The sequence below is a fragment of the Mauremys reevesii genome, linkage group 1 (assembly GCF_016161935.1).
Source record: "Mauremys reevesii isolate NIE-2019 linkage group 1, ASM1616193v1, whole genome shotgun sequence".
NCBI classification, from domain to species: Eukaryota; Metazoa; Chordata; order Testudines; family Geoemydidae; genus Mauremys; species Mauremys reevesii.
In genome coordinates this window covers 12,724,476-12,751,900 of record NC_052623.1, presented here as the reverse complement: position 1 = coordinate 12,751,900, position 27,425 = coordinate 12,724,476, and the positions used below count along the sequence as shown (strand labels likewise).

Below are 27,425 nucleotides of genomic sequence, written 5' to 3'. Positions count from 1 at the left end.
TTTCTCCACTCTTTCAGTACCTGTTTCCCCTCAATTACAAGGTTTCATCCTGTGAGTTTATCGACGATGAAACCGCGTGTGTGTCTTGGAAGCACGCAAAAGACCGGTCCTCTGTCTCGGGCAATACCAACGTCTTCATAGCCTGTTTCACCACCGCTTATGCCTGCTTAGAACTATACAACCTCCTAGAGAGGTTGCAAGAGTGGTGGTGCCTGTACCACGACACTGTCTTGGTGATATTTGTGAAAAGGAAGAGTGAGTGGAATCCCCCTCTGGGGGATTATTTAGGGGCAACAACCGGTGTTATTTTAAACCATCTCTGTAAACCATTTTCCATACCTTCAAAGAATTTGAAGGGTTAACATCAGCGGGTCTGGTCTGTATAGTTCTGTGAAACTCTGGTTGTAACTCTTTAAAGTCAGGTAACACATCAATGTAGCAAAAGGTATTATGGGCTGTAAAATATCTCCACATCCTAGTTTTTAAAGTTCTGTTAAATCGCTCTACAACCCCTGCTTTGACTTCATTATTAGTAACAAGATGGTGAACTCCATGCCACTTTAATAATCTGCTTAAAGGTTTGTTTAAAAATTCTTTCCCCCGATCGGTTTGTAATTTTTGAGGCACGCGACCTTTGCTGAAAATAGCTTGAAAGGCCTTGGATACCTCAACACCCGTCTTGTCTTTTAGGCCTAAGGCCCAGGCATATTTGGATAGAGTGTCTATCACTGTTAAGATGTACTTAAAACCGCTGCTGCATTTGGAGAACCGGTGCATATCCACCAAATTTGCCTGCCATTGCACATCCACATCTGAAACAATGGTCTTGTTTCTTTTAAAACGTATTCGAGCCGGTTTGTGTAAAGTGAAAAAAGAACAGGAGGACTTGTGGCACTTTAGAGACTAACAAATTTATTTGAGCATAAGCTTTTGTGGGCTACAGCCCACTTCATCGGATGCATGCAGTGGAAAATACAGTAGGAAGATCTATAGATATATAGATATACACAGAGAACATGAAACAATGGGTGTTACCATACACCCTGTCAGGAGAGTGATCAGTTAAGGTGAGCTATTATCAGCAGGAGAGAAAAAGAACTGTTTGTAGTGGTAATGAAAATAGCCCATTTCCAGCAATTGACAAGAAGATGTGAGGAACTGTAGTGGGGGGAAAAATAAGCATGGGGAAATAGTTTTACTTTGTGTAATGGCCCATCCACTCCCAGTCTTTATTCAAGCCTAATTTAATGGTGTCCAATTTGCAAATTAATTCCAATTCAGCAGTCTCTTGTTGGAGTCTGTTTTTGAAGGGTTTTTTTTGTAATATTGTGACTTTTAGGTCTGTAATCAAGTGGCCAGGGAGACTGAATTGTTCTCCGACTGGTTTTTTAATGTTATAATTCTTGACGTCTGATTTGTGTCCGTTTATTCTTTTACGTAGAGACTGTCCGGTTTGGCCAAAGTACATGGCAGAGGGGCATTGCTGGCACATGATGGCATATATCACATTGGTAGATGTGCAGGTGAATGAGCCTCTGATAGTGTGGCTGATGTGATTAGGTCCTATGATGGTGTCCCCTCAATAGATATGTGAACAGAATTAGCAACAGGCTTTGTTGCAAGAATAGGTTCCTGGGTTAGTGTTTTTGTTGTGTGGTTGCTGTAGGTTTGGGGGCTGTCTGTAAGAGCGGACTGGCCTGTCTCCCAAGATCTGTGAGAGTGAGGGATTGTCCTTCAGGATAGGTTGTAGATCCTTGATGATGCGCTGGAGAGATTTTAGTTGGGGGCAGTGGCGGATTAACAAATTTGCCTCCCCTAGGCCCTCAAAAAATTGCTGCGCAACCCCCCACGCGCCAGCTCACCTACCCTCCCCCACGGCAAGCCTGGGAGGGAGGGGGGAGAAGGGGAGTTGTGGCGCGCTCGGGGGATGGCGGCGATGGAGCGGAGATGATCTGGGACGGGGAGCGGTTTCCACCTCCACCCCCGGTTTACTCCCCGCACCCGCGGGCTGCAGCTCACCTCTGCTCCACCTCCTCTGAGTGCACCACTACTCACTTCTCCCTCCCTCCCAGTGCTTTCGCGTGGCAAGCCTGGGAGGGAGGTGGAAGGAGGGAAGTGCGGTGCGCCTGGGGGACAAGGTGGGCCAGGGATTTGGAGAAGGGGCAGAGTTGGGGAGGGGGGGTGAGCAAATTTGCCGCCCTAGGCCTAGGCTTTGTTGGCCTAGGCGATAATACACCGCTGGTTGGGGGCTGAAGGTGATGGCTAGTGGCGTTCTGTTACTTTCTTTGTTGAGCCTGTGCTGTAGTAGGTGACTTCTGGGTACTCTTCTGGCTCTGTCAATCTGTTTCTTCACTTCAGCAGGTGGGGATTGTAGTTGTAAGAACGCTTGATAGAGATCTTGTAGGTGTTTGTCTCTGTCTGAGGGGTTGGAGCAAATGTGATTGTATCGTAGAGCTTGGCTGTAGACAATGGGTTGAGTGGTGTGGTCTGGATGAAAGCTGGAGGCATGTAGGTAAGTATAGTGGTCAGTAGGTTTCCGGTATAGGTTGGTGTTTAGGTGGCCATCGTTTACTAGTGCTGTAGTGTCTAGGAAGTGGATCTCTTGTGTGGAATGGTCCAGGCTGAGGTTGATGGTGGGATGGAAATGTGTAAAGTGTAAGTGTCCTTCTCTGAAAGCCAAACTGTTACCTGTCTTCTATTTAAAGTTTTACTATGCTTTCTGGCCACTTGAGAAAGAGGGTTCACCCCGCCGAAGCTCCCAACTTCCCCGGCAATGTAATATATTTTCTTTAACAGAGCTGCCTGTGTAGAAATGACTGTTACTGGTACCGTCTTTTACTAACACAAATATGAAGGGGGACACATTCATATTGACATATTTAAATAAATAAGTTTCATTAATTGCCTGATTTAACACGACCTTTTACAGCCGCCTGTAAAAATGGACACCACGACCCCTACCATAAGGGAGTCTGAGCTGGTTCATTCTTCCATTTTGTCCTTTTCCGGATTTTCCTCTTGAGAGCTGTGTCTCAGACATGAGCGAAACCAGCTGATGCACGTAGTGGTGAGCTGGAGCCAGTTCCCACCGGTTCGCAGGAACCGGTTGTTAAATTTAGAAACCCTTTTAGAACCGGTTGTAAAACAGCTTTTAAATTTAACTAAAGCTCGGGCAGCTATCCACCTAGCCCCCGCCCCAGCTCACTTCCTCTCCTCCCTGAACGCTCTGTCCTCCTTCTCCTCCACCTCCCTTGCTTCCCGCGAATCAGATGTTCGTGAGAAGCCTGAAACAAGCAGCAGGCAGGTAAGCTGGGGGGCAGGCCTGAGGAGGGCTCCAGAGAGGCATGGTACAGCCCAGTCCGGCTCAGGCCGAGCGGCTTCCTCTGGCCTCGCCCCTGGCCTGCCCCTGGCTGAGCGCCCCTGCTCAGTCCTGGCCAAGCTCTGGCCCCAGTGGCATCGGCCCGGCTCGGGTCCTGCTGCGCCGGTGCCGGTCCCGGCCGAGCGGCTCTGAGCCAGCCCGGCTCGGGCCCACAGCATCGGTGCCAGTCCCGGCCGGCGGCTGTGACTTGGCTCGGCCCCGGGCCGTGGTGCCATTCATGACCGAGTGGCTCCGGCCCGGACCTTGCAGCACCAGCTCCGGTCCAGGTCGGCCGGCGGCTCTGGCCGGCTCGGCTCGGTCCCCGCAGTGCTGGTCCCAGTTCCGGCCAAGCAGCTCCTGCCCGGACCTCGCGGCACCGTCATCGGTCCAGGTCCCGGCCGAGCGGCTCTGGCTGGCTCAGCTCGGGCCCCCCTCAGCACCGGTCCCAGTTCCTGCTGAGCGGATCTGGCCACGGCAGAGTGGCACCAGGTAGCGCAGTAAGGGGGCAGGGATGGGGTGTAGGAAGAGGGCAGGGGAGTTTGGTGGGTTGTCGGGGAGTGGATAGGGGTTGGGGTGGTCAGAGGGCAGGGAACAGGGGGATTGAATGGAGGCAAGGGTTTGGGGGGCAGTCAGGAAGGAGCAGGGGTTGGATGGGGTCGTGGGGGGCAGGAACAGAGAGAAGGTGTGGTTGGATGGGGCAGGGTCCCAAGGGGCCCTCAGAAATCAGAGGAGGGGTTGGATGGGGCGGCAGGGGACAGTCAGGGGACGGGGAAGGGGGGTGGATGGGACAGGAGTCCCAGAGGGCATCAAGGAACATGGGGTGTTGTATGGGGCATGACCCCTGGGGGGGCACGACACCCTCATGGGGTGAGGAGGAGAGAACCTGTTGTTAATATTTTGGCAGCTCATCACTGCTCCCACGAGACTACCGATGTCAGTTCTCAAAGGCCTCTAGAAAGGCATCGTCGAGCTGTTGAGAGATTTTCAGAAAAGAAACAGTGTAAGCACCCCACTGCTTGTTTTTAGATTTACACAACCTCCCGGTTCCTAACTTCATTACACTCCATCATCAACCATCGCTTCTTAATCATTCATTTACCTGAGCGACATCTTTTTTGTTCACCTTGTCCTCTGGTGACTCCCCTGAGCTGCGTTCGTCTTCCACCTCTAGGGGGGTGGACAACGAGAGGCCTTCATGCTCATCGGGGTGCCTCACGAGGGTTTGGGTTTCAGGTTCTGGCGTATCCATCAACGACTGAGTCAAAGGGCCCTCGTCGGAACTGTCGCTCGTGTAGCGCTTTCTCCACACAAGTCCAAAGGCCCTCGGGGCTAACACAAAGTCTGAAGTTCTCACCAGGGCGGTGAAGGAGTCCATGTTTCCATGATTTCTAAAGCACGTGTTCATGGTAAAAGATGGCCTCTTCTGCCCCGATTGCTGGGATTTATGGGGTGATAGTGTCGCGCGCTGATTGGCAGAGGGCACTGGGACGAGTTCTTAGATGGGTGACATGACCCTCTTCTGGGCAGGTCACCCCAGCCTGGAACACCACCGATTGGTCAAATCTGCTCTCAGGGCGGAACTGTGTGGCTGAAACCCATCGTGATTCGCAGAGGGCAGTGGAGGAGTTCTTAGAGGGGTCACACGAACCACTTCCGGATGGGTCACCATGCCCCGGAACACCCCTGATCGGACAAATCTCCTCTCAGGTTGGGCCTACGGGGGAGAAACCCCTCCTGATTGGTAGAGGGCAGTGGGAGGAGTTCTTAGAGGGGTCACATGACACACTTTGCTTCCGGTCGTGTGTCCTCATTGACCCCGGAAGTAATATTCCCCATGGGTGGGACTTCCAGTGACAGGTGGCCGGGGCTTAAGAGGTCAAGGGGCAGGGTTTAAGCAGCCAAGGGGAGGGGTTAGGGTTTGATTGATGGTAGGTCCCTTATACTATTTCCGGTTTCCATACTACTGAATCCCATCCTGCCAGTGTGCCCATTAACAGAAGGGGGCCCACTAATTCCACCATCTCCCTGGCAACCAGCAGGCCTTGTAAGCATAGGCCCAAGTGGCTGAGAACAATGGCTTGTTGTCCTGTGACACAGAGACTGATGATGTTATTGACTGTGATGTCCGAACAAACCAGCTTCATGACGTCCTGGTGCAGGCAGTAGGAATGGGAGAGGACATTGGCTCGAAAGAATCGGAACTGTTTCAGGAGAAAGGGGAGTGGAAATATTACTGCCACTGCTCTTAGCATAAACACCAGTCCCATCTTGGCTATTCTCGGCAGGGTTAAGATGGAGGCATATCTCAGCGGGTTACAGATTGCGATGAAGCGGACAAATGCCATCAACAAGAGCACAGGATTCAATGAATTGCAGAGAGTGGATGAAGAACATCTGGGCAAAACAAGCATCAAGGCTGATCTCTCTAGAGTTAAATAAGAATAGGCCCGGTATCGTCGGCATGCTGGCTATCAATAAGCCAAGGTCTGTGAGGGCCAACATGGAAAGGAAAATGTACATGGGCTCATGGATGATTGGATCTATTTTTATAATGAACAGAATGACTGAATTTCCTACTATTGAAATTTCATACATGAAACAGAAGAGGACAGAGACCCAGAGATGGACGTCTTCCTGCCCAGGTATCCCAGTGAGCAGGAACACTGCAGGTGTGAATTTGGTGTCATTGACAGCTGACATACCATACTGGGCAGGTCCAAGAAGTTTTGAACTTTCCTTCCTGAAAGGAAAAAGAACAGGAAAGTAGATGATATTTAAGGAGACATCTTTCTGCTCTGAGTGCAAAGCTAGGATTCCCAGAAGCTCAAGGAAGATCAGAAAAAACATAGATTTGGATTTACACCCGCAATAGGATATGCCAATAGGAAGATAGGCACTGCCAGACTGGATCAGACCTGCAGTCCTTCTAGCCCAGTAACCAGTTACACATGCGTCTGGGGAAGATGGAAGAATCCCTGCAATAGGGAGCTATGAGATTAACTGCTCCAAGGGAAAGTTTCCCCCAGGCACCCACTAGTTAGACATATTTTGTGGTGTAAATCCAGTCCCTCTTTGAATCCTGCTAATCCCTTCGCCCCATTGATATCTTGTGGATCAGAGTTCCACAGCCTACTTGAGCACTGTGTGAGTTTGCAATAGTGACATTCATACAGACACCCTTTCCGGCCCTCAGCTTCAAAGTGTGGCCCATTGTATCATGACATGTGTGTACACATATGGCAAGTGCATGGTGAAAATGGTCATTGTGTTTATCTGTCCTGCATTTAAATTATTCATAAACGTGTTTCATTGCCTCATTATATACATTATGTTTTTATTTTCTCTGCTCCTGTGAGTTCAAATTATGCCACTGCCTCTTTGCAGCACATGGGATACATTTTCAGGGTCTGGTTCTGAATTCAATAACGGCATCACTCCAGATTTACGTGTAAATTCAATCAGAACCAGGATCTATTAACTTTCCCTTACCAAATGCTCCCAGTGATACACTCTGACCCCCAAGAATCCCTCCAAGAGAAGCTGAAGTGCTTTGCCCGGCCTATGTTGACTGAATCCAGAGAGTTTGATCATCCTACAGGTTCCCTTTCATCCTCACAGGACCCGCATCTGCTCCCCCTGCAAGGGATTGTAGTTATCTGGTAAGTTACATGGTAACATGGACAGTTACTTCAGCTGGATGAGGAGAGGTTGTCATCGCAAATGAGTGAATTGTGCAAACACTAGGTTTGCACTAATATCCAGTTGAGTGTGCTAGTTACTTCAGCCATGCTTTTTTAACAGGTGATGGAGGTAAATTACATAAAAAACTATTACACTGCTCTTTCCTGCACCTCAGCTTTACCCTTTGCTGAAACACAGACCAGCGGTTCTGTTCTCTCAGGACTTTTTGGAAAGTCTTGCACAGGTATTGTAGAGTTACTGTGTGCATGACCCTGAATGTAAGTATTACAAATGGCTTCTGCTCCATTAGCAGAGGAGAGTACCATACAGCTGTTCACTGAACAGAGAGTTCATAGCACAAACCCATTGCAAACAGTATGTGGGGTACTTCTGAAAAATTTTCTAAAGCAAAAGCCGTTAAGCAGTAAAGTTACCACTGCTCCTTCCTGTAGCAATTCCAACAACTCTGCCGCTGGCTTTCAATATGCATCTATGTCATGAAATTTTTGTTTGTAATATTTGTATTACAATGAAAAGTTTTGGCATAACATTTACACAGCTGTACTTTGGCACACACATGCCAGCCACAGGTACAAACCCAGCCAGACCTATTGAGCAGGCACAGTGCTCAGTGCTCCAGCCACATTGCGCGGTAGCCCAGGGCCCAGTCTGTGAGTGGGAGAATGGCGGGATTTCACCCCGTGAGAAAGGAGGCTACAGAGCCTGACATTTGGCCCTCAGAAACCAGAGAAGGGAAAGAGCTGAACATAGCCCTGTAACTCTGAGGGGTTTCTTCAGGGCAGAAGTGCTGGAGCCTTCAGCCAGTCAGGAAACAGAAATACAGGCAAGTCGCATCTTAGGCACATTTAACATGTGCGAATTCAGCTTTGTGCAGATGGTGAAAATGGGAAAAAAAGAAAAATTACAATATAAAAACTGCATCTTTAGTGCGGGCGATTCCTTCCGCCATTCAACTCAATGAGTGTTTCAGTACACGTGGTTTTCCCTTTACGCGCTAACCGTGGAACAGAATCCTCGCATAAAATGAGACTTCCTTGTATGCCCACCAAGCAACACAGCTCTGAATTCCTGCATCCACAATCAAGTCAAAGAATAAAATTGTTGAAAATGCATTTGCTGATTAAATTTCCAGCAGCAAATATACCTGATACGATTTGGGAAGGAGTCACTGATATTCCGTGGGGTCTCTTCTTCCTCAGCCCCTGGCAGGATCGGGCCCAGAGCACATGAAACGTCTAAAAATGGGACTCCTTGAGAAAATCGTTACTTGGGGCATCAGGGTTTTAACACTGCAAGCTCGCTTTGAATGTCAGATTTCTGTGTAGATTAAAATACTCACCATGGAGCATGGGCAGATGTAGTCATCGGAGAGGCTGCCTGGGCAGCAGGCAGCATCTGTTCAGATAGGGCGGCTACTGTCTTTATGAAGCCTGTCTGCACATTTCCTTGGGGGCCACTTGGCCATCAGGGAACCTCAGCTGCTTGGCTTCGTGTGCACCAGCTTTAACCCCTGTGATAGCCCAGGGCAAACTGCAGGAGGCCAAATCACAGGGGATGTGGGGTGATGCTATCCAGCTGGACTGCAGTGGCAGCTCTGCTGCAGGCTCTATTCCTTATGGTTCCAATCAGTCACAAGGAAACCTTGGGGGTGGCCGAGTGGTAACAATGATGTTGTCACAGCTGTGATCTCGCTGAAATAAAATATAATAAATAATAATTATTATAATATAGGACCAGATTTTTCCCCAGCAGCCCCCTCTCCTGCATTAGAAACCCAGGTTTCAGGGCAGGCCAGGGAGATTCCACAAGGCTCCATATATGGAAATTTCCCTCAGATTTTTCCAGGAGGGGAGGTCCCTTTCTTCTCTCTGAATGTAAAGGGGGGCCAAGGATCCAGGGAGCTCCAAAGTTATGCACAGATCTCAGTGATCCACTGGAGCTCAGCCCACCCACCCACAATCCCTGTGCCTCCACAACTGCTTTAGGACCCTCTCCAGCTCCCTGCTAGCACAGGTTCATCAGAGATGTGCTACCAGGGCCTGTCCTTGAATACTGCGTGCAGATGTGGTCACCCCACCTCAAAAAAGATACATTGGAATTGGAAAAGGTTTAGAAAAGGGCAACAAGAATGACTGGGGTATTGAACAGCTTCTGTATGAGGAGAGATTAATCAGACTGGGACTTTTCAGCTTGGAAAAGAGGCGACTAGGGGGGGATATGACCGAGGTCTATAAAATCATGAGTGGTAGAGAGAAAGTAAATTAGGAAGTGTTATTTACTCCTTCTCATAATACAAGAACAAGGGGCCACCAAATGAAACTAATAGGCAGCAAGCCTACATGTACCACGACCACCGGCTCCTCCTCAGCACTACACATAAGTCTGTCTAGATGCCTCGAGAGGTCCGCAACCTTCGCACCAGGCAGGCAAGTCACCATACGGTTCTCCTGGTCATCACAGACCCAGCTATCTACGTTTCTAATAATCAAATCTCCCATTACTAACACCTGCCTTTTCCTAGAAACTGGAGTTCCCTCCCCCGGAGTGGTAACCTCAGTGCGAGAGGCAACCCCAGCACCATCTGGAAGGAGGGTCCCAACTACAGGAAGGTTTCCCACTGCTCCCATTGACTGCTCTGCTTCCCTGGGCCGTTCTTCCTCCTCAACAGCACAGGAGCTGTCTGAGCAGAGATGTGACTATTCTACAGTGTCCCAGAAAGCCTCATCAACATACCTTTCTGCCTCTCTTAACTCCTCCAGTTCCGCCACCCTGGCCTCCAAAGTCCGTACATGGTCTCTGAGGGCCAGGAGCTCTTTGCACCGACTGCACACATACGCCACCCGCCCACAGGGCAGGTAATCATACATGCAACACTCAGTGCAATAAACTGGATAGCCCCCACTCTGCTGCGGGTTTGAAAATATTGATCACAGCTCCAGCCCCGACAGCCCCAGCTAAATTTAATCCCTGGTACAAAGCATTTCCCGAGTGAGGGCATCTGCTCTGCAGTGAGGTTCCAGAGGAGACTAGACTAATCCAGGTCTGACCACCATTAGGAAACACAGACATACCTTCCTCTTGGACAGAACTTCTCCACCAAACCCAGGACAACATTCCTAGCGTCAGCCAGCCCCTTCTACCTCCTCCAGTGCTCTCCGCACAAATAAACCAAGAGAAAACCCTGATCCAAACAGAGCTTTCTATAACCCCAGAAGAGAGAGGAGCCAGAGACTCCAGGAAGTCCCCCAAGGGACCTCACCATTGACAAATTCTTTTAGATAGAAAGTTGTCAGATACTAGGGTCAGCACAAAGATACATAACTAGACGGCATTGGGTCTCACCAACATTACAGCATCGATTGAGTTACCTGAGGGATGTCCATCAATGTGTGAGCGCAAAGGTAAGTCACGGTGATCAGCAAAAATGTCATCTTCATCTGGGGGACAGGAAGAAAATTCCACAAGACTCTCAACACCAACCAAGAGAAATGCCTGCCCTGGCTCCCTTGTTCCAAGGTGATTGGGGTCATCTCTGGAGACTCCCCTGAGCCACCTCAGGAGAGGGATGGGTATCCGGAGAGCAGGAACCCTTGTAAACAAGCAAAGACCTTTACAGGCTGGGGAAAGAGTTGGGCAAAAACTTTTCTTTGTTTCTTTTTGAAGTTTAAATACAGACGTGTTTCATTTCCTTAGGACTAAATTTTGAGAAGTCACAAGTGATTTTTAGCAGTGTAACTTGAGACACCTTCAGAGCCTCCCACCCCCGAAGATCTGACCCCTTTCAGTTCTTTTCAGTCGGGTCTCCAAAAATCGTGGCTCCCAAATCACGAGCCGCTCTTAAAACCCTAGGTCTGAGTGAAGAGACAAGGTTGACCTGTCGCCATGCTTCCCCCCAGGGGGCTCACCCCAGGGATGGACCTGACCCAAAGAGTTAAAGATGTGACTGTACCTGCAGGTCCAAAGGCTGGATGGCCCTGGGAGGCTCAGAGTGAAGCTCAGACCAAGGGACTCACTCTCTTATACTGTGCTGAACCTGCAGAGACTGTTCCTGTGAGTCTACCCCCTCCTTCCCCACCCTCAGACAGGAAACCACATCACTGCCTTTCACAGTCTCCTGTTTGTCGCAGGGGCGAGAGACCACGTCGCCCAGATTCCAATACACCCGGGAGCCCAGCCAGCGCTGCCCAGGACATGCCAGCGTCAGGGCAGATCCGACAGACACCCATTGCAGCCCCTGGGAGCCTTCCCATTGATTTAAACGGGGGCCCTGGGTGGGGCTCCAAACGTACAGGCTGAGCCATTTCAAGGGATGGGGGGGTCCCCCACCTCCCTAAAGTGACTATTTCCCAGGGGACTCTCCTGCCCTTGCCAGCAGTGGAGGACACAGCTGAGCCGTTCTGAGCGCAGTTCTCACCAGAGACCACCCCAGGGGAGCCCCCTACAGTACAACGTTGTCCCTTTTGGGCCCAGGGGCTAGTCCAAGTTTGGGGCCCCCCAGGGCATTCCAGCTGGGAGCAGCAATTGCTGGCAGTCGGGGATTCCGTGGCTGCGGGTCTGTTGATTTCCAAAGACTGTCCCAAGTCCTGTGTCTGCGAACGCACAAAGAATCAAACAGCACGAAACAATTTATTTTGCTCACAGCACCAAAAATGCTCCATGCAGCCCATACCCAGGACCCAAAATCCTCTCTTCAGGTTTCTACCAGGGTCTGCTACCGGGCTTTCAGCTGCTCCTTTAGATTGTCCCTCTCTCCAGTCTTCTTGTCTGCTCTGTTTCTTGCCCTCCTGGAAACACAGCTGACCACAGGTCTCCTAGTCCTTACATTGGCAGGCAGGGAGACTCCCTCAGTCCATATGGGTTTGCTGCCACCTGCCACACGGCTTCATGCCTCGGGCGGTTCCCACACCATCCTCACCTGTTTCTCCTCTCTAAAGAGGTCTGCCTGCTCTTGCTGTCAGCGTGGGTGTGCTCAGCACCCATTGGCTTTAACGAGGTCCGTGGTTGTCTGTGATCCTAGACCCAGCTGATGGCAGCTTTGCACATCTTCCAGTGCAACAGTTTCAATATTTACAAGTCCTACCTCTGCCCCGTAGATGGCCACGCCTTGCCTGCAAGGTTTAAATTTAAAGAGGCGCACAGGATCCCAGGAGATCATAGGGGTGGCAGCTGTGATGGTGAAGTTCGTTCCAGCCCCTTCTTTTAGTCAGCCAGTGTCACGGTAGCCCCCAGAGTCTTTCCCACACAGTCTCTTGTGGCGGGCCCCAAAAGGAAACTGGCGGGTGGAATAGCCCATCCATCATTGCCTGGTCCATGAACTAAGCCTAATTTACAACACACCAATTCTAGTTCATCCATTTCCAGTCCCACTTTTCTTGTTTACCAGGCACGATCTTCACACAGCATTTGAATTATATTAGGTCACTTTTTTGTTTAGACTAATTCGGCGTGTGTCCCTTTGGCACCTTTTCCCATTAACATTTGTTGATCTCAATTGTTCTTACGTCTCTTGACCTTTCTCACAATTGAGCTCACAGTCTAGGTAAATTTCTAAGCCCAAGTATCGCAACACGTGTCAGCCCCCTGTTATCAGTGCAACAGAGCTCACTCAGAATGACAGGGCCAGATTCTGTCGATCGTAAGGTCTCCTCCTGCTGCTCATCACTGCAGTACGTGAGCGCATCCCTCATAAAAGTGAGGTAACAGTGAAGTCCCCTAGTGGCTTTCATGGAGGCTCTGTCTCTTCTCCATCTGCTGCTCTAGCTCACACCTTCACAGATTTGAAGGCCAGAAGGGAGCGTTATGATCAGACTCTGACCTGTGACACTACATACAGAGTATCACCTGGTGATTCCTGCATTGAGACCAATCACCTCTCTTTGAGCTACGGCATGTCTTTTAGAGAAATACTCAGGCTCCATTTAAATGGAGACTCTGCCATGGCCTGTGGCAAACTGGTCCAAAGGTCAATTGCTCTCCCTGTTAAAATGTGTCTTCTTTTCTGTTGGACCTTTGCTAACTTCAGTTTCCAGCCAGTGGGTCTCATCGCACCTTTGTCTGCTAGATTAAATCCGGTAGTTTGATGGGTGGTGTTTATGAAAACATTGATCAAATTTGGAGCGTGGAAGGGAGAAAAAAAAACATTCCAATAAACTTTGAAAGTGACTCTCAAAAGGAAAATAAGCAGCAGAACAAACCCTTTATCATGGAGGGAAAAACGGGGGTTATCCTTCACCCCTCATTGGCAAAGTTTTTTCCTATTTTAGTTTTATGTTGGAAATTCAGGTCTTGGCCACAGGAGAATTGGGAGATTTCTGACAACACAAGAACCAAGGAAGTGAAATCTGATAGAGACGGTTTAAAACTCCTTTAGTCTAATTTTTGAGCTGGGTGCCCCCAACTCCATCTGAAGTCATTGGGGGACTTAATATAAAAGCCCAAAGGCCTGATTTTTCTACACCTATGTCAGAGTTCCCTCCCCACTCTGAACTCTGGGGTACAGATGCGGGGACCCGCATGAAAGACCCCCTACACTTATTTCTACCAGCTTAGGTTGCCACCACCAAGTGAGTCAGACAGAGATTCAGGAAGCGAACCACTTGGAGTTCCTGTTTCCCTAAAATATCCCCCCAGGCTCCTAAAAACCCAATCAGATTCTTAAAAACCAGAACTTTATTATAAAGAAAAAGTAAAAGAAGCACTTTTGTAAAATCAGGATGGGAAGTAATTTACAGGGCAATCAGATTCAAAACACAGAGGATTTCCCCTCTAGGCAAAACTTCTATCCACCTTACCATCCATTCATCCAGCCCATACTTCTTTAACTTGCTGGCAAGAATACTGTGGGAGACTGTATCAAAAGCTTTGCTAAAGTCCAGAAATAGCACATCCACTGCTTTCCCCTCATCCACAGAGCCGGTTATCTCGTCATAGAAGGCAATTAGGTTAGTCAGGCATGACTTGCCCTTGGTGAATCCATGCTGACTGTTCCTGATCACTTTCCCCTCCTTTAAGTGGTTCAGGATTGATTCCTTGAGGACCTGTTCCATGATTTTTCCAGGGACTGAGGTGAGACTGACTGGCCTGTAGTTCCCTGGATCTTCCTTCTTCCCTTTTTTAAAGATGGGCACTACATTAGCTTTTTTCCAGTCATCCGGGACCTCCCCCGATCGCCATGATTTTTCAAAGATAATGGCCAATGGCTCTGCAATCTCATCGGCCAACTCCTTTAGCACCCTCGGATGCAGCGCATCCGGCCCCATGGACTTGTGCTCGTCCAGCTTTCCTAAATAGCCCTGAACTACTTCTTACTCCACAGAGAACTGGTCACCTCCTCCCCATACCGTGCTGCAGAGTGCAGCTGTCTGGGAGCTGACCTTGTCTGTGAAGACAGAGGCAAAAAAAGCATTGAGTACACTAGCTTTCTCCACATCCTCTGTCACTAGGTTCCCTCCCTCATTCAGCAAGGGGCCCACACTTTCCTTGACTTTCTTCCTGTTGCTAACATACCTAAAGAAACCCTTCTTGTTACTCCTAACATCTCCGGCTAGCTGCAACTCCAAGTGTGATTGGACTTCCTGATTTCACACCTGCATGCCTGAACAATACTTTTATACTCCTCCCTGGTTATTTGTCCAATCTTCCACTTCTTGTAAGCTGTTCTTTTGTGTTTAAGACGAGCAAGGATTTCACTGTTAAGCCAAGCTGGTCGCCTGCCATATTTACTTTTCTTCCTACACATCGGGATGGTTTGTTCCTGCAACCTCAATAAGGTTATGAAGATATTGAACAGAACCAGACCCAGAACTGATCCCTGCGGGACCCCACTGGTTATGGCCTTCCAGGTTGACTGTGAACCACTGACAACTACTCTGTGGGAATGGTTTTCCAACCAGTTATGCCCTCACCTTATCGTAGCTCCATCTAGGTTGTATTTCTCTAGTTTGTTTATGAGAAGGTCAAGTGAGACAGTATCAAAAGCTTTACTAAGGTCAAGATATACCACATCTACCATCTCCTCCCATCCACAAGGCTTCTTACCCTTTCAAAGAAATAGATTAGGTTCATTTGACACAATTTGTTCTTGACATATCCATGCTGACTGTTACTTATCACGTTCTTATCTTTTAAGTGTTTGCAAATTGATTGCTTAATTAGTTGTTTCATTATCTTTCCGGGTACTGAAGATAAGCCGACTGGTCTGTAATTCCCTAGGTTGTCCTTATTCTCCTTTTTATAGATGGGCACTATATTTGCCCTTTTCCAGTCCTCTGGAATCTCTCCCATCTTCCATGAGTTTTTAGAAATAATCACTAGTGGCTCAGATATCTCTTTAGCCGGCTCCTTGAATATTCTAGGATGCATTTCATCAGGCCCTGTTGACTTCAATATATTTAACTTGTCTAAGTAATTTTTAACTTGTTCTTTCCCTATTTTAGCCTCTGATCCTACCTCTTTTTCACGTGCATTCACTATGTTAGATGTTCAATTGCTACTCACCTTTTTAGTGAAAACTGAAACAAAAAAGTCATTTAGCATTTCTTCCATTTCCACCCCGCTCATTGAGTAACAGGCCTACCCTGTCATCGGTCTTTCCCTGGCTTCTAATATATTTATAGACTGTTTTCTTTTTTTTCTTTATGTCTCTAGCTAGTTTAATCTTGTTTTGTGCCTTGGACTTTATTTTGTCCCTACCTACTTGAACAGCAGCACTGAGCAGGTGTAATAGCTTAGCAGCCTAGACAGTGTTACCACAGCAACGACATTCAACAGCACTTAACACATAATACAGCAGATGTTTTTCTATATGTTATTTATTTAAGGTGACACCATGTAAATGTATTGAATAGTACCTTATGTGAGGGGGTTGCTGGTCCCTCACAAACTCAGAGGCAGAGTAGTAGTATATACCTTGATAGTATTCATCACCATGTATTTTTGACAGGTTTCCATGACATTTTAGGCTTCTCTCCCACCCTCCATTCCCATTTCTGTTTGTGTTGAGGCCCAGGGTGTGTTAAAAGAAAATGGGGGGAGAATTCCCAGAGAGAAAAAAACTTTGGCCCAGACCCTCAAAAGTATTTCAATTCCTAATTTACACAGATTCTAATGGAAGTTAGGAGCCTAAATAAGTTTGAGGCTCTGGGCCTTTGTTACCAAGCGATGGCAGAGCTAAAGTTTCTTAAACGTTTAAAAGTAATAGACCCCAGGTGAGTGTCTGTGTCACTGCCTTGTGAGCAGCAGCACTGCCACCGCTTGCCTCAGAGGATAGCTCCTCCAGGAGGTCTGTGGCTAATGCTGACTTGTCACCCCACTCTAATAGTTTTCATTTCCACTGAATTGAGAAGGATGTGGCTACTAGGGGCTGAGGGCTACTGGCTTCACACTTCACTAAAGATGAGAGGGGTGGGCAGGAACTGAGTTCACACCTTTTCTGCTGCTATTGGGTTTAAGGTGACTTGCAAAGGGGGAAACAAACTGTGTTTGTATTTTGTTTGTCTTTCACGTCTTTAAGATAGACAAAGGGGACCTGAATCTTTTAAAATTCTGGTTGGTTCGTTTTGTGCTTCAGAAATGTGGAGAATATCAAGCCTTTTTGTTGTTGTTGTTGCTAGAGAACTCCTTGGAGGAGGGGAGAACTACAGTGGGAGTATTTTCATCCCTCAGTGAAAGGGCATCAGGGTTTTCACACAGAGAGTTTTTCTCCCAAGTGTCTGTCAGACATTTGAGTTAAATAGGTATAGAAAAATCAAGCCTTTGGGCTTTTTTATTACATCCCCCAATGACTTCAGATGGAATTGGGGGCACCCAGCTCAAAGATCTTCCAGTTCTCCTGCGGCCAGGACCTGAATTTCCAACATAAAACTAAAGCAGGAAAAACCTTTGCCAATGAAGGGGTGAAGGATAACCCCCCCCCCCTTCTTTCTCCATGACAAAGCGTTTGTTCTACTGCTTATTTTCCTTTTGAGAGTCACCTTCAAAGTTTATTCTGGATGGGGTTTTTTTCTCCCTTCCATGCTCCAAATTTGATCAATGTTTTCATAAACACCACCCATCAAACTACCGGATTTAATCTAGCAGACAAAGGTGCGATGAGACCCACTGGTTAGAAGCTGATGTTAGCAAAGGTCCAACAGAAAAGAAGACACATTTTAAGAGGGAGAGCAATTAACCTTTGGACCAGTTTGCCACAGGCCATGGCGGATTCTCCATTTAAATGAAGCCTGGGTGTTTCTCTTAAAGACATGCTGTAGCTCGAAGAGAGGTGATTGGCCTCAATGCAGGAATCACGGGGTGAGACTCTGTATGTAGTGGCACAGGTCAGAGTCTGATCAAATGCTCCCTTCTGGCCTTCAAATCTGTGAAGGTGTGAGCTAGAGCAGCAGATGGAGAAGAGACAGAGCCTCCATGAAAGCCACTAGGGACGTCACTGTTACCTCACTTTTATGAGGGATGTGCTCACGTACTGCAGTGATGAGCAGCAGGAGGAGACCCTACGATCGATAGAATCTGGCCCTGTCATTCTGAGTGAGCTCTGTGGCATTGATAACAGGGGGCTGACACATGTTGCGATACTTGGGCTTAGAAATTTACCTAGATTGTGAGAGCAACAAAGAATCCTGTGGCACCTTATAGACTAACAGACGTTCTGCAGCATGAGCTTTCGTGGGTGAATACCCACTTCTTCAGATGCAAGTGGTGGAAATTTCCAGGGGCAGGTTTATATATGCAAGCCAGAAGCAAGCTAGAGATAACGAGGTTAGTTCAATCAGGGAGGATGAGGCCCTGTTCTAGCAGTTGAGGTGTGAAAACCAAGGGAGGAGAAACTGGTTCTGTAATTGGCAAGCCATTCACAGTCTTTGTTTAATCCTGAGCTGATGGTGTCAAATTTGCAGATGAACTGGAGCTCAGCAGTTTCTCTTTGAAGTCTGGTCCTGAAGTTTTTTTGCTGCAGGATGGCCACCTTAAGATCTGCTATTGTGTGGCCAGGGAGGTTGAAGTGTTCTCCTACAGGTTTTTGTATATTGCCATTCCTAATATCTGATTTGTGGACTCCACTGGCCATCACATACAGTCCCCAGCTAAAACCCCTCCAGCGCATCATCAGGGATCTACAACCCATCCTGGAGAATGATCCCACACTTTCACAGGCCTTGGGTGGCAGGCCAGTCCTCGCCCACAGACAACCTGCCAACCTGAAGCATATTCTCACCAGTAACTGCACACCGCACCATAGTAACTCTAGCTCAGGAACCAACCCATGCAACAAACCTCGATGCCAACTCTGCCCACATATCTACACCAGTAACACCATCACAGGACCTAACCAGATCAGCCACACCATCACCGGTTCATTCACCTGCACGTCCACCAATGTAATATATGCCATCATATGCCAGCAATGCCCCTCTGCTATGTACATCGGCCAAACTGGACAGTCTCTAAGGAAAAGGATAAATGGACACAAATCAGATATTAGGAATGGCAATATACAAAAACCTGTAGGAGAACACTTCAACCTCCCTGGCCACACAATAGCAGATCTTAAGGTGGCCATCCTGCAGCAAAAAAACTTCAGGACCAGACTTCAAAGAGAAACTGCTGAGCTCCAGTTCATCTGCAAATTTGACACCATCAGCTCAGGATTAAACAAAGACTGTGAATGGCTTGCCAATTACAGAACCAGTTTCTCCTCCCTTGGTTTTCACACCTCAACTGCTAGAACAGGGCCTCATCCTCCCTGATTGAACTAACCTCGTTATCTCTAGCTTGCTTCTGGCTTGCATATATAAACCTGCCCCTGGAAATTTCCACCACTTGCATCTGAAGAAGTGGGTATTCACCCACGAAAGCTCATGCTGCAGAACGTCTGTTAGTCTATAAGGTGCCACAGGATTCTTTGTTGCTTTTACAGATCCAGACTAACACGGCTACCCCTCTGATACTAGATTGTGAGCTGAACTGTGAGAAAGGTCAAGAGATGTAAGAACAATTGAGATCAACAAATGTTAATGGGAAAAGTTGTCAAAGGGGCACGCGCCAAATTAGTCCAAACAAAAAAATCTCCTAATGTAATTCAAGGGCCGTGTGAAGCTCATGCCTGGTAAACAAGAAAAGCGTGGGACTGAACGTGGATGAACCAGAATCGGTGTGTTGTAAATTAGGCTTAGTTCATGGACCAGGCAATGATGGATGGGCTATTCCACCCGCCCGCTCCCTTTTGGGGCCTGCCCCAAGAGACTGTGGGGGGGAGGCTGAATACCTACATAGCAGTCTAGTTAGAACTTGTGACAAAATAGGGTGTCAGGACTCTGTACTTCTCATTAATTATAGCAAATTTATTAAATAAGTGGCATCAATCATCAGCTCAGCACAGCAGCTGCTCATGTCTGTAGCCCAGATGACACAAAGCAGGGTTCAGAGTTAACTATAACATGGGATGGACGCATAGTAAATACCGCCAAGTAGGAGGCTTTGTCTGTAAATGCAGCAAGCAAATCCAGCGGAAGATTTCCCATGCCCTCTAGTGGTGATCTGTTGACAAATCATTGGCAGGCTGCCAAGCTGGGGAGGGTCAGCTTACTACCCATCAAGCACTGGCTGTTTAATAGCATCTTGGAACATAAGTGGGCTGCACAAGGGACCGAAGAAGAGCAAAGCAAACATTTCACGTGGTTTCTGCTTCAGCATATCCAGGCCGTGCTCCGGATGTCAGATTCTGCGTGAAATCCTTCAGAGCGCTAGGGACACCGTCGCCCTTTCTTTCCTGGAATGCAAAGAGAAGGCCTGTGTTAATTGCAGTCTAACTCAGCCAGGGCCGTCCGGGGGGGGGGTGGGGGGTGGGGAGGGGGGAAATGGGACAATTTGCCCCAGGCCCTGCAGGGGCCCCCACGAGAATATAGTATTCTATAGTATTGCAACTTTTTTTATGGAAGGAGCCCCCAAAATTGCTTTGCCCCAGGCCCCCTGAATCCTCTGGGTGGCCCTCGATTCAGCCTGCTTAGTGACCTCACTGGGAAACCCCCTGGGACAGAACGCCCCAGAAACGGCAGCTCCCCTGCCAGCCTGCTGGGTTGCAGTCACAGTAAAATGGTCACTGGGTTTCACTCAGTAGGTGAGAGCTAGAACAAGCCGGACGCTGGAGAGCAGCACGCTGAAGATACCAGAAGCGCCCACGTCTCTTTGCAGGGGTATAAGGAACAGCTCACCCGCTGAAGAAGGGTTATTGTTTGTGGTGAAAGCATGAGGCTGGGAGTCACCATCTCTGCCATTGATTAGCGACCTGCCGTTCCCCCACCTGTGCAATGCGGGTTCTGCCTACATCCCCGGGGTGCTGCCGGGATGCGCTGAATCCTTGCAAGGAAGGTGTGGTAGGAAAGCAGTGGATTACGGCTGCCGTGTATATGAGGAGAACCGCAATGCCTTTTGGGAGAGCAGAAAAAGTCATGCAGGGGGTTCCCGTCTAACCCCGTCGGAGAGATGTCACCGTGTGCTGAGTATCAGAGGGGTAGCCGTGTTAGTCTGGTTCTGTAAAAGCAGCAAAGAATCCTGTTGCATCCGATGAAGTGGGTATTCACCCACGAAAGCTCATGCTGCAAAACGTCTGTTAGTCTATAAGGTGCCACAGGATTCTTTGCTGCTTTTACCGTGTGCTGCAGCATCAATACGCTCCATTAGCCCAGTGGAGGAACAGAAAAATGGGCGTGTGGCTAAGACCGTGGGGGGTGCTCAGGAGATCTGGGTTCTGTCCCTGGCCCTGCAGCGGATTCCCTGGGTGATCATGGCTAGGTCACCTTCATCTAGCCGGTGCTTCCATTTCCCATTGGTAACAGAGGAGCAAGGATCCTTCCTTTCTCCCACCTGTTGTCTGTTTTGTCCATTGAGACTGAGAGCTGTTCAGGGCAAGGCTCTGAGTTTTATAGCACAACCGGCCCTGATCTCACGCTGTGCACTACTAGAATACAGATCACAACTTTCTTCTTCTTGCCCAGGCAGTAACAAATCTCTTCCCAGCCTGGCTCCTGGAGTTAGAAAGGCCCCTCCATGAATTGCCCAGTCAATTCTAAACATCTCCAGCCTCTCTCCCGGCCTGCCTAGCACCAGAATGGGAGATGGCTTAGCGACAGCTGAGGGACATTCATCACCCCCCACACTTGTTCTGCTCTCCCCTGCCCCCTCCCTGCCCTCAGAAACCCCACCCGCCCAGCAGATGTGGGGTGGGAGCAGTTGACACAGGAGCATCTTATGCTGCCTTTACACCAGCAAGAGAAATTCTCTGCTGGCCGCCACCAGCCAGGTTGCAGCCTTTTTGCGCCACCTGAGATTGTCCCAGAATGACCTGATTCCAGGAGCAGGGACTTTAAGAAGAAACCCAGCTAGCATGAGACTTGTGATAAAAATACCCCAAGAGATGACACCACTGAAGTGACAACCCAGGGTGGGGAGAATTGGACCCAAAGTCTCCTACTGACCTATGTAGGCGCAGTTGTAGCGGCTGAAGGTCTGATTTGTGCTGTGGAGGACAAACATGTTGCTGTTCTTGTCCTTGGTGAAGTTGGACACCCTAAATATCTCATTGACTGGAATCAGCACTTCTGCCTCGTCTTGGAAATAAGAGATGTTTTTAACACGGACCCCGAAGCAGGTCCGGATGGTGAAGAATGTGTCCAAGCCAAATGTCTGAGCTACGCTCCTGTTTAAAGATGAAGAGGTAAATGTCCCAAACCGGCTCATGTTACCTCTCTTATTGGGTTCGAAGTGGAGAGAACTGACTCCCCGGTACACCTCCGTCTCGTACATCTCAGCACAGTCTCTCTTCAGGAGCTGCAATGCTCTGGTCAAATAAAAATGAAGGGCTTTGAATGGGAAATGTTTGAGATAATAAGCTCGGGATTTACCAGCCTCTCTCACAGCTTTGTTGAATTCCGGGTACAAAGGTATCTTATCTCCTCTGGTATAGGCCAGGATTGCTATTCCATTCTCATCCTTAAACCCTATAGGAAGAGAGAGGTTTTTCTTAATCTTATTCCATTGTTTTTTCGCAGCTTCCCAGCTTTTGTTAAACACCTTGTGCATTGATTTCTCTTGCTGCAGCAGTTTAGACTTGATTATATTTTCCATGTCCTCTGTGCAGCCGATATACTGGTCATCAAAAGCATTGCATGCCATGTCCAGCACTGGCTGACAATTCACCTGGAATGACACAGCATATAAAACACCGGGGGTGGATGGCTGCCGGGCTCCCAGCATGGCTAGCACCAGTGGAACTGGGCTGGGCCAGCCACCAGGAGACATTTTTTCTGATTTTCCCTGGTATAAACAAGGAGAGAGAGGGAGAGAGAGAGAGAGAGAGCGCTCCCCTTACCAAACAAACTCATAAGTAGGGCCCTACCAACTTCATGGCCATGAAAAATGCGTCACAGACTGTGAAATCTGGTCTCCCTCTGTGAAATCTGGTGTCCCCCCATGAAATCTGATCTTTTTTGTGCTTTCACCCAATACCATACAGATTTCACAGGGGAGACTAGTATTTCTCAAATTGGGGGTCCTGACCCAAAAGGGAGTTGCCGGGGGTCACAAGGTTATTTTAGGGGCGGGGGGTCGCAGTATTGCCACCCTTACCTCTCTGCTGCCTTCAGAGCTGGGCGGCCAGAGAGCGGTGGCTGTTGGCCGGGCACTCAGCTCTGAAGGCAGCGCTCCACCAGCAGCAGCCCAGAAGTAAGGTTAGCAATACCATACCATGCCACCCTTACATCTGCACTGCTGCCTTCAGAGCTGGGCAGCTGGAAAGTGGCGGCTGCTGGCTGAGTGCCCAGCTCTGCAGGCAGCAGCGCAGAAGTAAGGGTGGTAATCCCATACCGTGCCCTCCTTACTTCTGCGCTGCTGCTGGCGGTGGTACTGCCTTCAGAGACTTTCCTGGAGCCCCCCATGCCCTACCCCCATTTGGGACTCCAGGCTTCAGCTGCGGGGGGGGGGGTCTCGGTGCCCTAGAGAGGGGCACCAGAACTCAAGGCTTAAGCCCTGTGGTGGTGGGGCACGGGGACTTTAGCCCCACAGTGGGGGCGGGGGACACTGGGGCTCAGCATTTCAGCTCCACGGGGTATGCCGAGGCTCCTACGGGTTTGAAAACATTGACCACAGCTCCAGCCCCGACAGCCCCAGCTAAATTTAATCCCTGGTACAAAGCATTTCCCGGGTGAGGGCATCTGCTCTGCAGTGAGGTTCCAGAGGAGACTAGACTAATCCAGGTCTGACCACCGTTAGGGAACACAGACATACCTTCCTCTTGGACAGAACTTCTTCACCAAACCCAGGACGACATTCCCAGCATCAGCCAGCCCCTTCTACCTCCTCCAGTGCTCCCCCCACAAATAAACCAAGAGAAAACCCTGCTCCAAACAGAGCTTTCTATAACCCCAGAAGAGACAGGAGCCAGAGACTCCAGGAAGTCCCCCAAGAGACCTCACCATTGACAAATTCTTTTAGATGGAAAGTTGTCAGGTACTAGGGTCAGCACAAAGATACATAACTAGACGGCATTGGGTCTCACCAACATTACAGCATCGATTGAGTCCATCAATGTGTAAGCGCAAAGGTAAGTCACGGTGATCAGCAAAAATGTCATCTTCACCTGGGGGACAGGAAGAAAATTCCATGAGAATCTCAACACCAACCAAGAGAAATGCCTGCCCTGGATCCCTAGTTCCAAGGTGATTGGGGTCATCTCTGGAGACTCCCCTGAGCCACCTCAGGAGAGGGACGGGTAGCCGGAGAGCAGGAACCCTTGTAAACAAGCAAAGACCTTTACAGGCTGGGGAAAGAGTTGGGCAAAAACTTTTCTTTGTTTCTTTTTGAAGTTTAAACACAGACGTGTTTCATTTTCTTAGGACTAAATTTTGAGAAGTCACGAGTGATTTTTAGCAGTGTAACTTGAGACACCTTCAGAGCCTCCCACCCCCGAAGATCTGACCCCTTTCAGTTCTTTTCAGTCGGGTCCCAAAAATTGTGGCCCCCAAATCACGAGCCGCTCTTAAAACCCTGGGTCTGAGTGAAGAGACAAGGTTGACCTGTCGCCATGCTTCCCCCCAGGGGGCTCACCCCAGGGATGGACCTGACCCAAAGAGTTAAAGATGTGACTGTACCTGCAGGTCCAAAGGCTGGATGGCCCTGGGAGGCTCAGAGTGAAGCTCAGACCAAGGGACTCACTCTCTTATACTGTGCTGAACCTGCAGAGACTGTTCCTGTGAGTCTACCCCCTCCTTCCTCACCCTCAGACAGGAAACCACCTCGCTGCCTTTCCACCCTCAGACAGGAAACCGCCTCGCTACCTTTCACAGTCTCCTGTTTGTCGCAGGGGCGAGAGACCACGTCGCCCAGATTCCAATACACCCGGGAGCCCAGCCAGCGCTGCCCAGGACATGCCAGCGTCCGGGGCAGATCCGACAGACACCCATTGCAGCCCCTGGGAGCCTTCCCATTGATTTAAACGGGGGCCATGGGTGGAGCTCCAAACGCACAGGCTGAGCCATTTCAAGGGATGGGGGGGTCCCCCACCTCCCTAAAGTGACTATTTCCCAGGGGACTCTCCTGCCCTTGCCAGCAGTGGAGGACACAGTTGAGCCGTTCTGAGCGCAGTTCTCGCCAGAGACCACCCCAGGGGAGCCCCCTACAGTACAACGTTGCCCCTTTTGGGCCCAGGGCCTAGTTAGAGCTTGGGGCCCCCCAGGGCATTCCAGCTGGGAGCAGCAATTGCTGGCAGTCGGGGATTCCGTGGCTGCGGGTCTGTTGATTTCCAAAGACTGTCCCAAGTCCTGTGTCTGCGAACGCACAAGGAATCAAACAGCACGAAACAATTTATTTTGCTCACAGCACCAAAAATGCTCCATGCAGCCCATACCCAGGGCCCAAAATCCTCTCTTCAGGTTTCTACCAGGGTCTGCTACCGGGCTTTCAGCTGCTCCTTTAGATTGTCCCTCTCTCCAGTCTTCTTGTCTGCTCTGTTTCTTGCCCTCCTGCAAACACAGCTGACCCCAGGTCTCCCAGTCCTTACATTGGCAGGCAGGGAGACCCCCTCAGTCCATATGGGTTTGCTGCCACCTGCCACACGGCTTCATGCCTTGGGTGGTTCCAACACCATCCTCAGCTGTTTCTCCTCTCTAAAGAGGTCTGCCTGCTCTTGCTGTCAGCGTGGGTGTGCTCAGCACCCATTGGCTTTAACGAGGTCCGTGGTTGTCTGTGATCCTAGACCCAGCTGATGGCAGCTTTGCGCATCTTCCAGTGCAACAGTTTCAATATTTACAAGTCCTACCTCTGCCTGCAAGGTTTAAATTTAAAGAGGCGCACAGGATCCCAGGAGATCATAGGGGTGGCAGCTGTGATAGTGAAGTTTGTTCCAGCCCTTTCTTTCAGTCAGCCAGTGTCACGGTAGCCCCCAGAGTCTTTCCCACACAGTCTCTTGTGGCGGGCCCCAAAAGGGAACGGGCGGGTGGAATAGCCCATCCATCATTGCCTGGTCCATGAACTAAGCCTAATTTACAACACACCAATTCTAGTTCATCCACTTCCAGTCCCACTTTTCTTGTTTACCAGACACGATCTTCACACAGCATTTGAATTATATCAGGACACCTTTTTGTTTAGACTAATTCGGCGTGTGTCCCTTTGGCACCTTTTCCCATTAACATTTGTTGATCTCAATTGTTCTTACGTCTCTTGACCTTTCTCACAGTTCAGCTCACAATCTAGGTAAATTTCTAAGCCCAAGTATCGCAACACGTGTCAGCCCCCTGTTATCAGTGCAACAGAGCTCACTCAGAATGACAGGGCCAGATTCTGTCGATCGTAAGGTCTGCTCCTGCTGCTCGTCACTGCAGTACGTGAGCGCATCCCTCATAAAAGTGAGGTAACAGTGAAGTCCCCTAGTGGCTTTCATGGTGGCTCTGTCTGTTCTCCATCTGCTGCTCTAGCTCACACCTTCACAGATTTGAAGGCCAGAAGGGAGTGTTATGATCAGACTCTGACCTGTGAAACTACATACAGAGTCTCACCCGGTGATTCCTGCATTGAGGCCAATCACCTCTCTTTGAGCTACGGCATGTCTTTTAGAGAAACACCCAGGCTCCATTTAAATGGAGATTCTGCCATGGCCTGTGGCAAACTGGTCCAAAGGTCAATTGCTCTCCCTGTTAAAATGTGTCTTCTTTTCTGTTGGACCTTTGCTAACTTCAGTTTCCAGCCAGTGGGTCTCATCGCACCTTTGTCTGCTAGATTAAATCTGGTAGTTTGATGGATTGTGTTTATGAAAACATTGATCAAATTTGGAGCGTGGAAGGGAGAAAAAAAACATTCCAATAAACTTTGAAAGTGACTCTCAAAAGGAAAATAAGCAGCAGAACAAACCCTTTCTCATGGAGGGAAAAACGGGGGTTATCCTTCACCCCCTCATTGGCAAAGTTTTTTCCTATTTTAGTTTTATGTTGGAAATTCAGGTCTTGGCCACAGGAGAATTGGGAGATTTCTGACAGCACAAGAACCAAGGAAGTGAAATCTGATAGAGACGGTTTAAAACTCCTTTAGTCTAATTTTTGAGCTGGGTGCCCCCAGCTCCATCTGAAGTCATTGGGGGACTTAATATAAAAGCCCAAAGGCCTGATTTTCTACACCTATGTCAGAGTTCCCTCCCACTCTGAACTCTGGGGTACAGATGTGGGGACCCGCATGAAAGACCCCCTACGCTTATTTCTACCAGCTTAGGTTAAATACTTCCCCAAGGCACAAATCCTTCATTGTCCTTGGATGAGTACTGCTGCCACCACCAAGTGAGTCAGACAGAGATTCAGGAAAAGAACCACTTGGAGTTCCTGTTTCCCCAAAATATCCCCCCAGGCTCCTAAAAACCCAATCAGATTCTTAAAAACCAAAACTTTATTATAAAGAAAACTAAAAGAAGCACCTCTGTAAAATCAGGATGGAAAGTAATTTACAGGGCAATCAGATTCAAAACACAGATTTCCCCTCTAGGCAAAACTTGAAAGCTACAAAAACAGGGATAAACCTCCCTCTTACCACAGGGAAAATTCACAAGCTAAAACAAAAGAATCTAATGCATTTCCTTGCTATTACTTACTATTTCTGTACTATTGGATGCTTAGTTCAGATATGGCTTAGGGAGATGTATTTTCACTGCCCTAGTTCCTTGCTGATCCAGAGAGAACACACAAAGGACAAAAACAAACAACCTTCCCCCACAGATTTGAAAGTATCTTCTCCCCTTATTGGTCCTTTTGGTCAAGTGCCAGCTAGGTTATCTGAGCTTCTTAATCCTTTCCAGGTAAAGGAGGGATTAACCCTTTACAGGTAAAGGAGGGAT

The 27,425-nt window shown here is 48.8% G+C and overlaps 1 protein-coding gene and 1 long non-coding RNA gene across 2 annotated transcripts; both read right to left on the bottom strand.

The window, feature by feature from the left end:
• Window positions 1–8,616: 8,616 nt before the first annotated feature.
• On the bottom strand, window positions 8,617–11,088 carry LOC120398644. The gene is made up of 3 exons (XR_005594601.1): window positions 11,010–11,088; window positions 10,429–10,649; window positions 8,617–8,751 (listed from the first exon to the last, which is right to left on the bottom strand). It is a non-coding gene; the product is annotated as an uncharacterized LOC120398644 (long non-coding RNA).
• Window positions 11,089–19,414: 8,326 nt separating this feature from the next.
• Window positions 19,415–23,780, bottom strand: LOC120398632 (ecto-ADP-ribosyltransferase 5-like). The gene is made up of 3 exons (XM_039526182.1): window positions 23,616–23,780; window positions 21,529–22,249; window positions 19,415–19,823 (listed from the first exon to the last, which is right to left on the bottom strand). Exons 1-3 carry the CDS (start codon window positions 23,778–23,780, stop codon window positions 19,798–19,800), a joined length of 912 nt encoding a protein of 303 aa, XP_039382116.1. The 3' UTR covers window positions 19,415–19,797.
• Between the last annotated feature and the right edge of the window lie 3,645 nt (window positions 23,781–27,425).

Bases quoted from the DNA above. Each gene is read 5' to 3' on its own strand.
- LOC120398632 (XM_039526182.1), bottom strand. From the start codon at position 23,780: ATGACCCCAATCACCTTGGAACTAGGGATCCAGGGCAGGCATTTCTCT. The intron at 22,250-23,615 runs GTAATGTTGGTG...GTGTCATTCCAG, and splicing joins TGATGGACTCAATCGATGCT to GTGAATTGTCAGCCAGTGCT. The intron at 19,824-21,528 runs GTCAGTAGGAGA...TTTGCATTCCAG, and splicing joins CTACAACTGCGCCTACATAG to GAAAGAAAGGGCGACGGTGT.